This window comes from Eupeodes corollae, chromosome 3, assembly GCF_945859685.1.
Source record: "Eupeodes corollae chromosome 3, idEupCoro1.1, whole genome shotgun sequence".
Lineage (NCBI taxonomy): Eukaryota > Metazoa > Arthropoda > Insecta > Diptera > Syrphidae > Eupeodes > Eupeodes corollae.
Genome location: NC_079149.1, coordinates 48,544,352 through 48,558,067, shown reverse-complemented (window position 1 = coordinate 48,558,067; position 13,716 = coordinate 48,544,352). Strand labels below are relative to the sequence as shown.

Here is a 13,716-nt window from a genome sequence, read left to right as displayed (position 1 = left end):
AGCCATACCTCTTCTTCAAACAAAACTACAGAAATTTATCACAGTAGACTCAAGCATTTTTCAAAAATTTGAAACAAAGTGGATTTCCCAAATAAAGAAAGAATTAAGAATGTATCTACTGAACAAACGTCTGAAAGAATTATAGTAGCCTAAGTAAATTTCGAAAAAGAGGTTTAAGAAAATGGGAATTCTCCAATAGGAGAAAAAGTTCGAGTTAAAGAGACTATTTAGCATCAACGATCAAACAGAATCTAAAAACTTCGATTTATAGAGAAATTCGACTTACAGAAGATCGAATTATGGAGGGCAAAATTCATGAAAATAAGGTCGATAATCAAAGTTCTCAATAGAATTTTGAGTTATAGAGAAATTCGACTTAAGGTAGTTCGAGTTATGGAAGTTCGACTGTATTAGTAGACATTTTAATGGCGATCCGTTTTGATCTTCAAATCCAATCTATTTGCAATAATTTTAACTCACATGTTCCCCCTAAATAAAAATGTATAACACACCAATCACGACCTTGGTCTACGCCTGAAATTTCGTCGATAATGTATAAACGAAATTAAAATTACCTGCGCTGGAAAAGGTAAAGCTTAAAAAGTTTTCATAAAGCTTATCAGCTCCCAAAGAAGCATGTTTTCTTTTTCAAGATACGAAATGAAAAAGATCAAATTTTCATAATTTAAATATGAACAGTCGAAAACTTTGGAGCAATCTTCGTAAGGTTAGTATTGGTAAGCAAAAAAGTCTAAGTGTCATAACATCAATGTTGACGAATAAGGAATGTTTTACAAATTCGACTGCATTGTTACTCTTTTATTATGGATAACTAAACCAAGGAGTAAATCATTCTTCTCCTTCTGCAATTGAGTTTGAGTTTTCTTTAATTGATTACATTGATGTGGTGGAAATTTTAATGTTTGTTGAATCTAATGCGGTCGGAGTTTTGAAATACATATGTACATACAATCCTTTTATTGTAAAAGCCATACTTCCAATTATTTTGACGTACTTGACATTTATTTTAAACCCTGTACTTACAACTGGCGTTTTTCCAAAGACTTGGAAGCAGGCCAAAAATATTCCACTTTCAAAAAATTCGAAGGGTAGGGACCGGTTATAGCTAACAGTAAAATCCATCAGTAAAATGTTTGTTTTTAGTTTTTGAACAAGTTACAGATTTATTTCTACCAGAAGATTGATGCAATAACATGAATCCTATATTCAAGTATTTTTTTCAAAAAGAAACAATTTGGTAACTTTTCTAAACCGCATCTAAACGGTTTTAGAGTAACGGTTGTTTCAATGTTTTCAAATTTAAGTTTTGAAACAATGCTTCGGTGCCATATTTTGAATTTTTCCATAGCTAATGCATTAGATGCATATATTTTTTTAAATTCGTATTTCTTATTATAAAGTTGGAAGTGGGTGGGTATGTAGAAAAGTAAGTATTAATGAGGGTAGGTTGGTATGTATTAAGCAGAATTGTAAGGACTTCAGTCGTTTCGTCATTCTAGTTAAGCCATGAGTCTCATTCTAGACTTAACTTGATTTAATAAAAAAATAATAATTAAATTCAAAATTAAGATTTTCTCCAATATTGAAATAAAATTTGTGTTTATTTCAGATCTCCAGACCTCCCTTGAAATCCCCAGACCTCCCTTGATATCTCCAGATCTTCCTTGCTTATTTCCAGACCAGCCTCGATTTTTCAGACCTCCCTTGAAATTTCCAGACCTGCCTTGATTTTTCTAGACTTTAAATCTCCAGACCTCCCTTGATTTTTCCAGACCTTTCTTAAAATTTCCAGAACTTAACCCTTAAGTTTCAAGACCTCTAGACCTTGACCTTTCAACACCTCTAGAATTTGACCCATCAAGACATCTCTTGTCCTTGACCTTTCGTGACCTCTAGAAATCGACCTTTCAAGACATCTTTCGTCCTTGACCTTTCAATACCTCAAGACCTTGAAGTTTCAAGACGTAAATACCTTTCTAAGCCTTGACCTTTTAAGACCTTGACCTTTTAAGACCTTGAACTTGCAAGACTTTTCTAGACCTTGATCTTTCAAGACATCTCTAGACCTTGGCATTTCAAGACCTCTAGACCTTTCAAGACCTTGACCTTTAAAGACCTCAAAACCTTGACCCTTAAAGACCTCAAGACCTTGACCTTTCAAGAGTTTTTTGACCTTGACCTTTCAAGACCTCAAGACTTTTCTAGACCTTTACCTTTCAAGACCTCTCTTGACCTTTCAAGGCCTTAAGACTTTTCTAGACTTGTCATTCGTTTGTTTTAGAGACCAATTTAGTTGTTGTTTGTAATTTAACACGTAAACAACCCTAATTTAAAATTTAGTAGTTACGTAAGCCTGGAAACATCGTATTCAAAATTCAGATGATGCAGCGGAATTTAAAGTTCATTTTGTGCTAATTAGAGTACTAATCCTGGTTGGGCACATAAATTCCCTTTTTCTAAAAATGTTCCCAGCTTGATGTCGAAAATTGTTTGAGCTCGGCATTTAGAAGTAAACAAATTGTAACTTATGATCTGAATTGAGCCGAAAACTTCAAAGTCTTCGTGAATTGAGAATTAGAAGAAACATAAGCCTCAAAAATAAATAGAAAAATGCATTAAATTGTCTCATTCATGAGAAACAACTATTCCACAAGTGCATTGTTTTATCTGTGAATTGTAGTCATAACAAGCAACATTACGATTTTTCATTTATAACAGATTGGACTTGATTTGAGTGTGTGTTTACAGTTTGTAGTCATTTACTTTATTTTACTGCTGATTGAATATGTGGCTGTTTGTGCGTTCCATCGCAGAATGGCCTGTGTTTAGTTTGCTTACAATTGCAGAGCCAATAGTCACCTGATTTTTCCACTTTAAAGCGTATTGGTCTAGAAACATAACAAAAGCGTTCAAATTAGTTTGTTTTTCTTATGAGAATTTCATAGATCACATTACCTTAGCTTAATCTTCAAATAAATATTCTTGTGAGTCCCATCGCAAAGAGGTTGGTTTTTTGATTTACCACATAAACACCAACCATAGATCTTATCTGGAAAGATGATAGGTACATGATAGAGAGGAATTATTATGTAAACTATGGCGGCAGAATAAACTTAATATAGGAAGGTAATATTGCGTTTGAGGAAAACTTTAATTTTCGATCAAATGTTAAGTATTTTATTCTTACCTTTTTCTAGGGTAATTTTGAATGGCTTCTTGTCGAATATAACACCATTTTCTTGTTGTTGACTACCGGTATGGTTATCTTCCAAGACATTTTTCGGAATACCCTTTGAGCAGAAGAATCTTTGCTATGGATAAATACAAATATTTTGGAGTTGAATAATATATTGAAGTTAGCTATACTGTGTGTACCTACTGTAAGAGCAAAGGAAGGATTTATTCTTCTTAGGATTAATGACATTTTTTTTAATTAGTATCCAATTAAAAAAGTCGACAAATTTATAAAAAGAAATTCGTAAACTAATGAATAAAAATTATTCTTGTACACATGTAGTGCAGTGTCGATGTTGGTCGATATGTCAAAATCAGCTGCCAGCTGCCTTTCGAGACTCGAAATCTTAAAGCAGGGATGAAATATATTTTTCAAGTATTTAATTTGAATCAATACTCTCGGTTTATTTTGGAAAAGCCATATTTCGTTCCATTGAAATTTATACGAATAAAAGCAATTTTTTCTGATTAAATTGGTCAGTTAAGATTTTGAGAATCTTCTTTAGTTAGATTAACAACGCAATTAAAAAAGCTTTGCATTTATTTTCTTACTACATACATTTTGCGATAGAGAATACTATCAGATCATAAAATACAATACAATATATTTATTGAGGTTTTTTTTTTATATTTAATACATTTGTAAACTTAAAACTAAGAAGAAATAAAAGTAAAAATTTAGCTGGCCTATGTCCAATTTCATAAACAAACACTAAAAGTAATTTTATCTAAGATTTTTAAATTGTATCAGGCCTTTAAATTTTTTTAGTTTCACCAAGCTTAAAATAGGAAATTTTAGGGATATTTTTGTATTTTGTAGAATTGAGTTCCCCCACAAACGTGTCAAAATAAAAGCCCTTTTCTTCTTTCTGTAGTATAAAATTAAGGCAACTATCATTAATAATGTGTAATTCCCCTTATGTTTAGGTTTCAGAGTTTCGTAGCTAGATGTCGCACGCTGAGCGCGAAACTCTGAAACCTGAGACATAGAAGCGAGACAAAAGGTTGTTTGGCTCGCTCTCATAAAAATTTGTATTCTAACGTCTATTCTATTCAACGGACGCGCCCAAGCCAGTCGAATTAGATTTGTAGTCTTTAAATAAGAGTTATATTTTAATAAAGAAATTATATACCACAACGTCAGATGTGGGGTAATACACCAAAAGAAAACTAAATTATTGTATATATTACCTCTTTTTGCGGATTTAAAGCCAGCTATGACAAAACTCAACAAAGCACAATTGGTTGAAGCACTTCAGAGCGCTGGAGTAGATGTGCCAGACACGGCTTCTCTAGCTCAACTTCGGGCATTGTATGAAAGTACAGTTACAGTGGCACCCCAACAACCTTCTGGTGAGTTAACTGAGAAAACTCCACCTTCTGCTGAGCTAACCGAGGAAACTCCACCTTCTGCATCTCCGAATGGAGAGAATACTTCCGAAACACTGGCCGCTTCTGATAACAGGCACAGTAATACAGCTTCTGATGTCCAAGACTTGGAAGAAGAACAAGAGCTGGCCAGACTTGAGCGTCGGAAAAAAATCCTTGAGCTAAGGAAAGAATTGGACCAGATGGAAGCGCCCACAACATCTTCGGTTGCACCATGGCGTGCAGTGGACTTCTCAGACATCGAAAATGCTGTTCCTGCATTCAACGGTGACGATCCATACAGCATCACTAAATGGATAGTTGACTACGAAGATGTGACCGACTCGCTGGGATGCGATGACCGATGCAAGTACTTGTCTGCACGCCGTCTCATGCAGGGAACTGCGAAAATGCTGTTACGCACGGTCTACGTTGACAACTGGGATTCTTTGAAGCAAATACTTATCAAAGAATTCGACCATAAGATGAGCAGACAGCAGGTCTATCGTCAACTGAGTGAGAGAGTACGTCGTCAGGGCGAGCCACTTCTTCGATATGTCATATGTATGCAAGAACTTGGGTCACATGCTGAAATCGATGAGGCAGAGTTGATCGAATTCATTATCGATGGTTTGAGGGATTCACCAGCAAATGTCTCTATTCTTTTTGCCGCCAAAACTATAGTAGAGCTCAAAAACCTCTTGCCACGATACGAAAAAAGAAGAGTTCCGAGGACTATGGTTGCTAGGGCAACAACTTCTGGAGGAAATATGGTTCCCTCAACTTCAGCATCAAACAACGAGCAGTCCAAGAGATGTTTTAATTGCTCAAAGTATGGGCACATCGCAGCAAAATGTCCAAAGGAGCAACGACCAGCTGGATCCTGTTTCAAATGTGCTGACGAGGGGCACACTTACAAAAACTGCCCTTATATTGTGAAGACCAGAGTTGGAGCCGTGAACCGGGATGCCCTACATGATGACACCAAGGAGCTGACTCAGAGTTTGGATGCTGTTCAGATGGTGAGTGTCGCCTTTATGACAAATAAGAATAAGTGCACAAAATTTATCGATTGTTGTTCTCTTTTGGATACCGGTAGTCCGATTAGTTTCATACGAAAGTCTGTTCTGCCTGAAGAAATTAACGTTCAAGAATCATTAACGTATTCAAGATTTAAAGGATTAGGAAACATTAAACTCTTTACGTACGGTACGATTAATTGTTATATTAATATAAAAGATAATTTAAATCTTGTTTCCCTTATGGTTATTCCAGATGAAGTAACTCCTATACCTTTACTTATTGGTCGTGATCTCCTTGAAATCTTTAATATAAAACTTAACATGAACTGTAATAAAGTTAATATAACTTCTGAGCAGTGTCAAAATGAAATTTGTTCGAATAAAGTTTTTCTTTCTAACCAATTGTATATGTGCACTTATTCTGATGAAAAAACCGAACCTTCAGAGTGTAGTCATTATAAGAACAACATAAATGATGTTTTTGGGAGCAGCGTATTAGCCGGTGAATTAAAGATACAACCTAAAGAACTTAGTGATTGCTTCAAAGACAAGTTGAATACATTTGATCATGATCGGATTAAGCTTAAAGACGATCTTGATGTGAAGAGAGAATACAATAATGTTGAGGTAGATAGTGATTTATTTGGCTGCCATGCTTTTGAGATTATATGGGATAGAAAAGATTATATAGATATTGATTCAAATCTTAGTTTAGACATTTCAAAAACTATTAAAAATATAGTATCTCAAAATTATTTGAATTTTGATAAAACTATGGTTTCACCAAAGGATTTTGAGATGCACATTAGACTTACATCTGATATTCCTGTTTGTTTTGCTCCGCGAAGGCTATCAGTCTCAGAAAAAGGTACTGTGAGTGAAATAATAAAAGACCTATTGGAAAAACGAATTATTCAGCCAAGTAGTTCTCCGTATGCTGCACCAATAGTTTTAGTTAAGAAAAAATCTGGTGAAACCAGAATGTGTATAGACTATCGAGCATTGAACAAACGTACAGTAAGAGATCCTCATCCAATACCATTGATAGACGATTGCATTGAATACCTGGAGGGGAAGAAGGTTATGACCTTATTAGACCTTAAGAGTGGGTTTTACCAGGTAAAGGTAGCAGCAGATTCAACACAATTAACATCTTTCGTAACCCCGAACGGTCAATGGGAATTTCTTAAAATGCCTTTCGGCCTTAAGAATGCGCCCAGTGTTTTTCAGAGGTTCATAATTCAAATTTTTCGTGAATTTATAGACAGAGGAGATATAGTTGTCTACCTAGATGATATATTAATTGCTAGTAAAACTATTACTGAACATTTTGAGATACTTACTAAAATTTTATGTTGTGTAGCGAAGAATGGGTTGGAGCTCAACTTGTCAAAATGTCGCTTTGCATATTCGAAACTTGATTACTTAGGGTTTAAAGTAACGGAACATGGCATCCAACCTAGTGATTCCCATATTCGAGCGATTGCTCAATATCCTGTGCCTAAAGACAGAAAGAAATTGCATTCATTTTTAGGACTTTGTTCATACTTTCGCAGGTTTGTCGAATCCTTTTCAAGAATAGCAAGACCTCTTTATAATTTATTAAAAGCTGAAACTCCTTTTAGATTTACTTCCGAATGCGAAGATGTTTTTCAGACTTTAAAGGAACGGTTAACATCTCCACCTGTATTGGCAATCTATAGTCCAAGGAAAGAAACAGAACTGCATTGCGATGCAAGTTCATTAGGGTATGGTGCAGTTCTACTCCAACGACAAGAAGATGATAAATTACATCCGGTAGCATTCTTCTCTAAAAGCACCACTGATCAAGAGGCCAAATACCATAGTTTTGAATTGGAAACTTTAGCCATAATTTCAGCTTTACGTCGGTTCCGTGTTTATTTGCAAGGTATTCCTTTTACAATCGTAACTGATTGCAGTTCTTTAACAATGACACTGAACAAAAAGAATGTTAATCATAGAATTGCTCGATGGGCCTTAGAGCTGGAGGATTATGATTATAAGGTCAAACATCGTAGTGGTGCCAATATGAATCATGTTGATGCCTTAAGCAGATGTAATGTTATATCCGTTATTGACTCTGAGGATGTTGATTTCCAACTCAGAGCAGCCCAAAATCGAGATGTAAAGATTTTGGAAATGAAAAACAAACTATATTTAAAAGATAATAATTCGTTTTTAGTTCAGGATGGTATTGTCTTCAAAAAAAATAAAAATGGTAAACTTCGATTCTATGTCCCATCTGAAATGGAAACTAATGTTATAAGAATGATCCATGAGAAAATTGGGCATTTAGGTGTAACAAAAAGCTCTGATCAAATTGGCCGTCACTATTGGTTTCCGAATGTTCAGGAAAAAGTTGAAAAATACATTAAAAATTGTATCCGTTGCATAATGCACTCAGCACCAGTTCGATCTAATATACGCAATTTGTTCAATATTCCTAAGGAGCCCATTCCATTCCATACAATACACTTGGATCATCTTGGTCCTCTCCCTTCAATAAAGTCAAAGAGAAAACATATATTAGTGGTAATAGATGCATTTACAAAGTTCACTAAATTATACCCAGTTGTATCTACAAGCTCAAAAGAAGTATGTGCAGCACTAAGAAAATATTTTGAGTATTACAGTAGGCCATCAAGAGTAATTACTGATAGGGGAACCTGCTTTACATCACTAGAGTTTAGTTCATTTGTTATAGACCAGAATATAGATCATGTTAAGGTGGCAGTTCATTCGCCACAGGCCAATGGTCAAGTAGAGCGAGTCAATAGGGTATTAACTGGCATGCTTGCTAAGCTTTCGGAACCAATCGAGCACTCAGATTGGGTTGTTACTTTAACACAAATAGAATTCGGACTAAATAACACTATACATCGCGCTATTCAAAATACACCAAGTCAATTGTTATTTGGTATTAACCAAAGGGGAGTAGTAATCGACAAATTAACAGAATTTCTTGATGATAAACAATTAAGTCAACTGGAAAGAAATCTTGAATTGTCAAGAGAAAAGGCTTCAGAAGCAATCACTAAGATTCAGGAATATAATATTAAATATTTTAATGAGCATAATAACCCGGCACGTATATACGATGAGGGTGATTATGTAGTAATAAAAAATGTAGATACAACAACCGGTGTAAATAAGAAATTGGTTCCAAAGTTCAGAGGCCCATACGTTGTTTACAAAATTCTACCTAATGATAGATACGTAATACGCGATATCGAAGGTTGTCAAATCACACAGCTGCCATATGATGGCATTGTCGAGTCTCGAAATATTCGACTTTGGAAGAATCGAGACTCTGAAGGTTCGGTTGATTAAGGGCGACACCTACCATCTCATGATTATAACTTAAGACTTGTTTGTTTAATTTAATCGTGGGCGATCAAATTGTCAGATTGGCCGAGTTGTAGTATAAAATTAAGGCAACTATCATTAATAATGTGTAATTCCCCTTATGTTTAGGTTTCAGAGTTTCGTAGCTAGATGTCGCACGCTGAGCGCGAAACTCTGAAACCTGAGACATAGAAGCGAGACAAAAGGTTGTTTGGCTCGCTCTCATAAAAATTTGTATTCTAACGTCTATTCTATTCAACGGACGCGCCCAAGCCAGTCGAATTAGATTTGTAGTCTTTAAATAAGAGTTGTGGTATATAATTTCTTTATTAAAATATAACTCTTATTTAAAGACTACAAATCTAATTCGACTGGCTTGGGCGCGTCCGTTGAATAGAATAGCCGTTAGAATACAAATTTTTATGAGAGCGAGCCAAACAACCTTTTGTCTCGCTTCTATGTCTCAGGTTTCAGAGTTTCGCGCTCAGCGTGCGACATCTAGCTACGAAACTCTGAAACCTAAACATAAGGGGAATTACACATTATTAATGATAGTTGCCTTAATTTTATACTACAACTCGGCCAATCTGACAATTTGATCGCCCACGATTAAATTAAACAAACAAGTCTTAAGTTATAATCATGAGATGGTAGGTGTCGCCCTTAATCAACCGAACCTTCAGAGTCTCGATTCTTCCAAAGTCGAATATTTCGAGACTCGACAATGCCATCATATGGCAGCTGTGTGATTTGACAACCTTCGATATCGCGTATTACGTATCTATCATTAGGTAGAATTTTGTAAACAACGTATGGGCCTCTGAACTTTGGAACCAATTTCTTATTTACACCGGTTGTTGTATCTACATTTTTTATTACTACATAATCACCCTCATCGTATATACGTGCCGGGTTATTATGCTCATTAAAATATTTAATATTATATTCCTGAATCTTAGTGATTGCTTCTGAAGCCTTTTCTCTTGACAATTCAAGATTTCTTTCCAGTTGACTTAATTGTTTATCATCAAGAAATTCTGTTAATTTGTCGATTACTACTCCCCTTTGGTTAATACCAAATAACAATTGACTTGGTGTATTTTGAATAGCGCGATGTATAGTGTTATTTAGTCCGAATTCTATTTGTGTTAAAGTAACAACCCAATCTGAGTGCTCGATTGGTTCCGAAAGCTTAGCAAGCATGCCAGTTAATACCCTATTGACTCGCTCTACTTGACCATTGGCCTGTGGCGAATGAACTGCCACCTTAACATGATCTATATTCTGGTCTATAACAAATGAACTAAACTCTAGTGATGTAAAGCAGGTTCCCCTATCAGTAATTACTCTTGATGGCCTACTGTAATACTCAAAATATTTTCTTAGTGCTGCACATACTTCTTTTGAGCTTGTAGATACAACTGGGTATAATTTAGTGAACTTTGTAAATGCATCTATTACCACTAATATATGTTTTCTCTTTGACTTTATTGAAGGGAGAGGACCAAGATGATCCAAGTGTATTGTATGGAATGGAATGGGCTCCTTAGGAATATTGAACAAATTGCGTATATTAGATCGAACTGGTGCTGAGTGCATTATGCAACGGATACAATTTTTAATGTATTTTTCAACTTTTTCCTGAACATTCGGAAACCAATAGTGACGGCCAATTTGATCAGAGCTTTTTGTTACACCTAAATGCCCAATTTTCTCATGGATCATTCTTATAACATTAGTTTCCATTTCAGATGGGACATAGAATCGAAGTTTACCATTTTTATTTTTTTTGAAGACAATACCATCCTGAACTAAAAACGAATTATTATCTTTTAAATATAGTTTGTTTTTCATTTCCAAAATCTTTACATCTCGATTTTGGGCTGCTCTGAGTTGGAAATCAACATCCTCAGAGTCAATAACGGATATAACATTACATCTGCTTAAGGCATCAACATGATTCATATTGGCACCACTACGATGTTTGACCTTATAATCATAATCCTCCAGCTCTAAGGCCCATCGAGCAATTCTATGATTAACATTCTTTTTGTTCAGTGTCATTGTTAAAGAACTGCAATCAGTTACGATTGTAAAAGGAATACCTTGCAAATAAACACGGAACCGACGTAAAGCTGAAATTATGGCTAAAGTTTCCAATTCAAAACTATGGTATTTGGCCTCTTGATCAGTGGTGCTTTTAGAGAAGAATGCTACCGGATGTAATTTATCATCTTCTTGTCGTTGGAGTAGAACTGCACCATACCCTAATGAACTTGCATCGCAATGCAGTTCTGTTTCTTTCCTTGGACTATAGATTGCCAATACAGGTGGAGATGTTAACCGTTCCTTTAAAGTCTGAAAAACATCTTCGCATTCGGAAGTAAATCTAAAAGGAGTTTCAGCTTTTAATAAATTATAAAGAGGTCTTGCTATTCTTGAAAAGGATTCGACAAACCTGCGAAAGTATGAACAAAGTCCTAAAAATGAATGCAATTTCTTTCTGTCTTTAGGCACAGGATATTGAGCAATCGCTCGAATATGGGAATCACTAGGTTGGATGCCATGTTCCGTTACTTTAAACCCTAAGTAATCAAGTTTCGAATATGCAAAGCGACATTTTGACAAGTTGAGCTCCAACCCATTCTTCGCTACACAACATAAAATTTTAGTAAGTATCTCAAAATGTTCAGTAATAGTTTTACTAGCAATTAATATATCATCTAGGTAGACAACTATATCTCCTCTGTCTATAAATTCACGAAAAATTTGAATTATGAATCTCTGAAAAACACTGGGCGCATTCTTAAGGCCGAAAGGCATTTTAAGAAATTCCCATTGACCGTTCGGGGTTACGAAAGATGTTAATTGTGTTGAATCTGCTGCTACCTTTACCTGGTAAAACCCACTCTTAAGGTCTAATAAGGTCATAACCTTCTTCCCCTCCAGGTATTCAATGCAATCGTCTATCAATGGTATTGGATGAGGATCTCTTACTGTACGTTTGTTCAATGCTCGATAGTCTATACACATTCTGGTTTCACCAGATTTTTTCTTAACTAAAACTATTGGTGCAGCATACGGAGAACTACTTGGCTGAATAATTCGTTTTTCCAATAGGTCTTTTATTATTTCACTCACAGTACCTTTTTCTGAGACTGATAGCCTTCGCGGAGCAAAACAAACAGGAATATCAGATGTAAGTCTAATGTGCATCTCAAAATCCTTTGGTGAAACCATAGTTTTATCAAAATTCAAATAATTTTGAGATACTATATTTTTAATAGTTTTTGAAATGTCTAAACTAAGATTTGAATCAATATCTATATAATCTTTTCTATCCCATATAATCTCAAAAGCATGGCAGCCAAATAAATCACTATCTACCTCAACATTATTGTATTCTCTCTTCACATCAAGATCGTCTTTAAGCTTAATCCGATCATGATCAAATGTATTCAACTTGTCTTTGAAGCAATCACTAAGTTCTTTAGGTTGTATCTTTAATTCACCGGCTAATACGCTGCTCCCAAAAACATCATTTATGTTGTTCTTATAATGACTACACTCTGAAGGTTCGGTTTTTTCATCAGAATAAGTGCACATATACAATTGGTTAGAAAGAAAAACTTTATTCGAACAAATTTCATTTTGACACTGCTCAGAAGTTATATTAACTTTATTACAGTTCATGTTAAGTTTTATATTAAAGATTTCAAGGAGATCACGACCAATAAGTAAAGGTATAGGAGTTACTTCATCTGGAATAACCATAAGGGAAACAAGATTTAAATTATCTTTTATATTAATATAACAATTAATCGTACCGTACGTAAAGAGTTTAATGTTTCCTAATCCTTTAAATCTTGAATACGTTAATGATTCTTGAACGTTAATTTCTTCAGGCAGAACAGACTTTCGTATGAAACTAATCGGACTACCGGTATCCAAAAGAGAACAACAATCGATAAATTTTGTGCACTTATTCTTATTTGTCATAAAGGCGACACTCACCATCTGAACAGCATCCAAACTCTGAGTCAGCTCCTTGGTGTCATCATGTAGGGCATCCCGGTTCACGGCTCCAACTCTGGTCTTCACAATATAAGGGCAGTTTTTGTAAGTGTGCCCCTCGTCAGCACATTTGAAACAGGATCCAGCTGGTCGTTGCTCCTTTGGACATTTTGCTGCGATGTGCCCATACTTTGAGCAATTAAAACATCTCTTGGACTGCTCGTTGTTTGATGCTGAAGTTGAGGGAACCATATTTCCTCCAGAAGTTGTTGCCCTAGCAACCATAGTCCTCGGAACTCTTCTTTTTTCGTATCGTGGCAAGAGGTTTTTGAGCTCTACTATAGTTTTGGCGGCAAAAAGAATAGAGACATTTGCTGGTGAATCCCTCAAACCATCGATAATGAATTCGATCAACTCTGCCTCATCGATTTCAGCATGTGACCCAAGTTCTTGCATACATATGACATATCGAAGAAGTGGCTCGCCCTGACGACGTACTCTCTCACTCAGTTGACGATAGACCTGCTGTCTGCTCATCTTATGGTCGAATTCTTTGATAAGTATTTGCTTCAAAGAATCCCAGTTGTCAACGTAGACCGTGCGTAACAGCATTTTCGCAGTTCCCTGCATGAGACGGCGTGCAGACAAGTACTTGCATCGGTCATCGCATCCCAGCGAGTCGGTCACATCT

At 35.6% G+C, this 13,716-nt stretch overlaps 1 protein-coding gene and 2 long non-coding RNA genes across 3 annotated transcripts; 1 reads left to right on the top strand and 2 right to left on the bottom strand.

The window, feature by feature from the left end:
• Positions 1–2,716: 2,716 nt before the first annotated feature.
• LOC129951247 (CDGSH iron-sulfur domain-containing protein 3, mitochondrial) lies at positions 2,717–3,560 on the bottom strand. The gene is made up of 4 exons (XM_056063329.1): positions 3,401–3,560; positions 3,209–3,332; positions 2,977–3,070; positions 2,717–2,909 (listed from the first exon to the last, which is right to left on the bottom strand). Exons 1-4 carry the CDS (start codon positions 3,443–3,445, stop codon positions 2,786–2,788), a joined length of 387 nt encoding a protein of 128 aa, XP_055919304.1. The 5' UTR covers positions 3,446–3,560; the 3' UTR covers positions 2,717–2,785.
• A 3,353-nt stretch (positions 3,561–6,913) lies between these two features.
• Positions 6,914–9,313, bottom strand: LOC129949020 (uncharacterized). Its single transcript, XR_008781992.1, has 3 exons — positions 8,235–9,313; positions 6,989–8,163; positions 6,914–6,932 (listed from the first exon to the last, which is right to left on the bottom strand). It is a non-coding gene; the product is annotated as an uncharacterized LOC129949020 (long non-coding RNA).
• A 14-nt stretch (positions 9,314–9,327) lies between these two features.
• LOC129949019 (uncharacterized) lies at positions 9,328–10,848 on the top strand. Its single transcript, XR_008781991.1, has 2 exons — positions 9,328–10,436; positions 10,508–10,848. It is a non-coding gene; the product is annotated as an uncharacterized LOC129949019 (long non-coding RNA).
• Positions 10,849–13,716: the final 2,868 nt, after the last annotated feature.

Coding starts and splice junctions, on each gene's coding strand:
- LOC129951247 (XM_056063329.1), bottom strand. CDS start 3,445: ATGTCATTAATCCTAAGAAGAATAAATCCTTCCTTTGCTCTTACA. Junction 3,071..3,208: donor CAAAATTACCCTAGAAAAAG/GTAAGAATAAAA, acceptor TCATCTTTCCAG/ATAAGATCTATGGTTGGTGT. Junction 2,910..2,976: donor TATTTGAAGATTAAGCTAAG/GTAATGTGATCT, acceptor TTATGTTTCTAG/ACCAATACGCTTTAAAGTGG.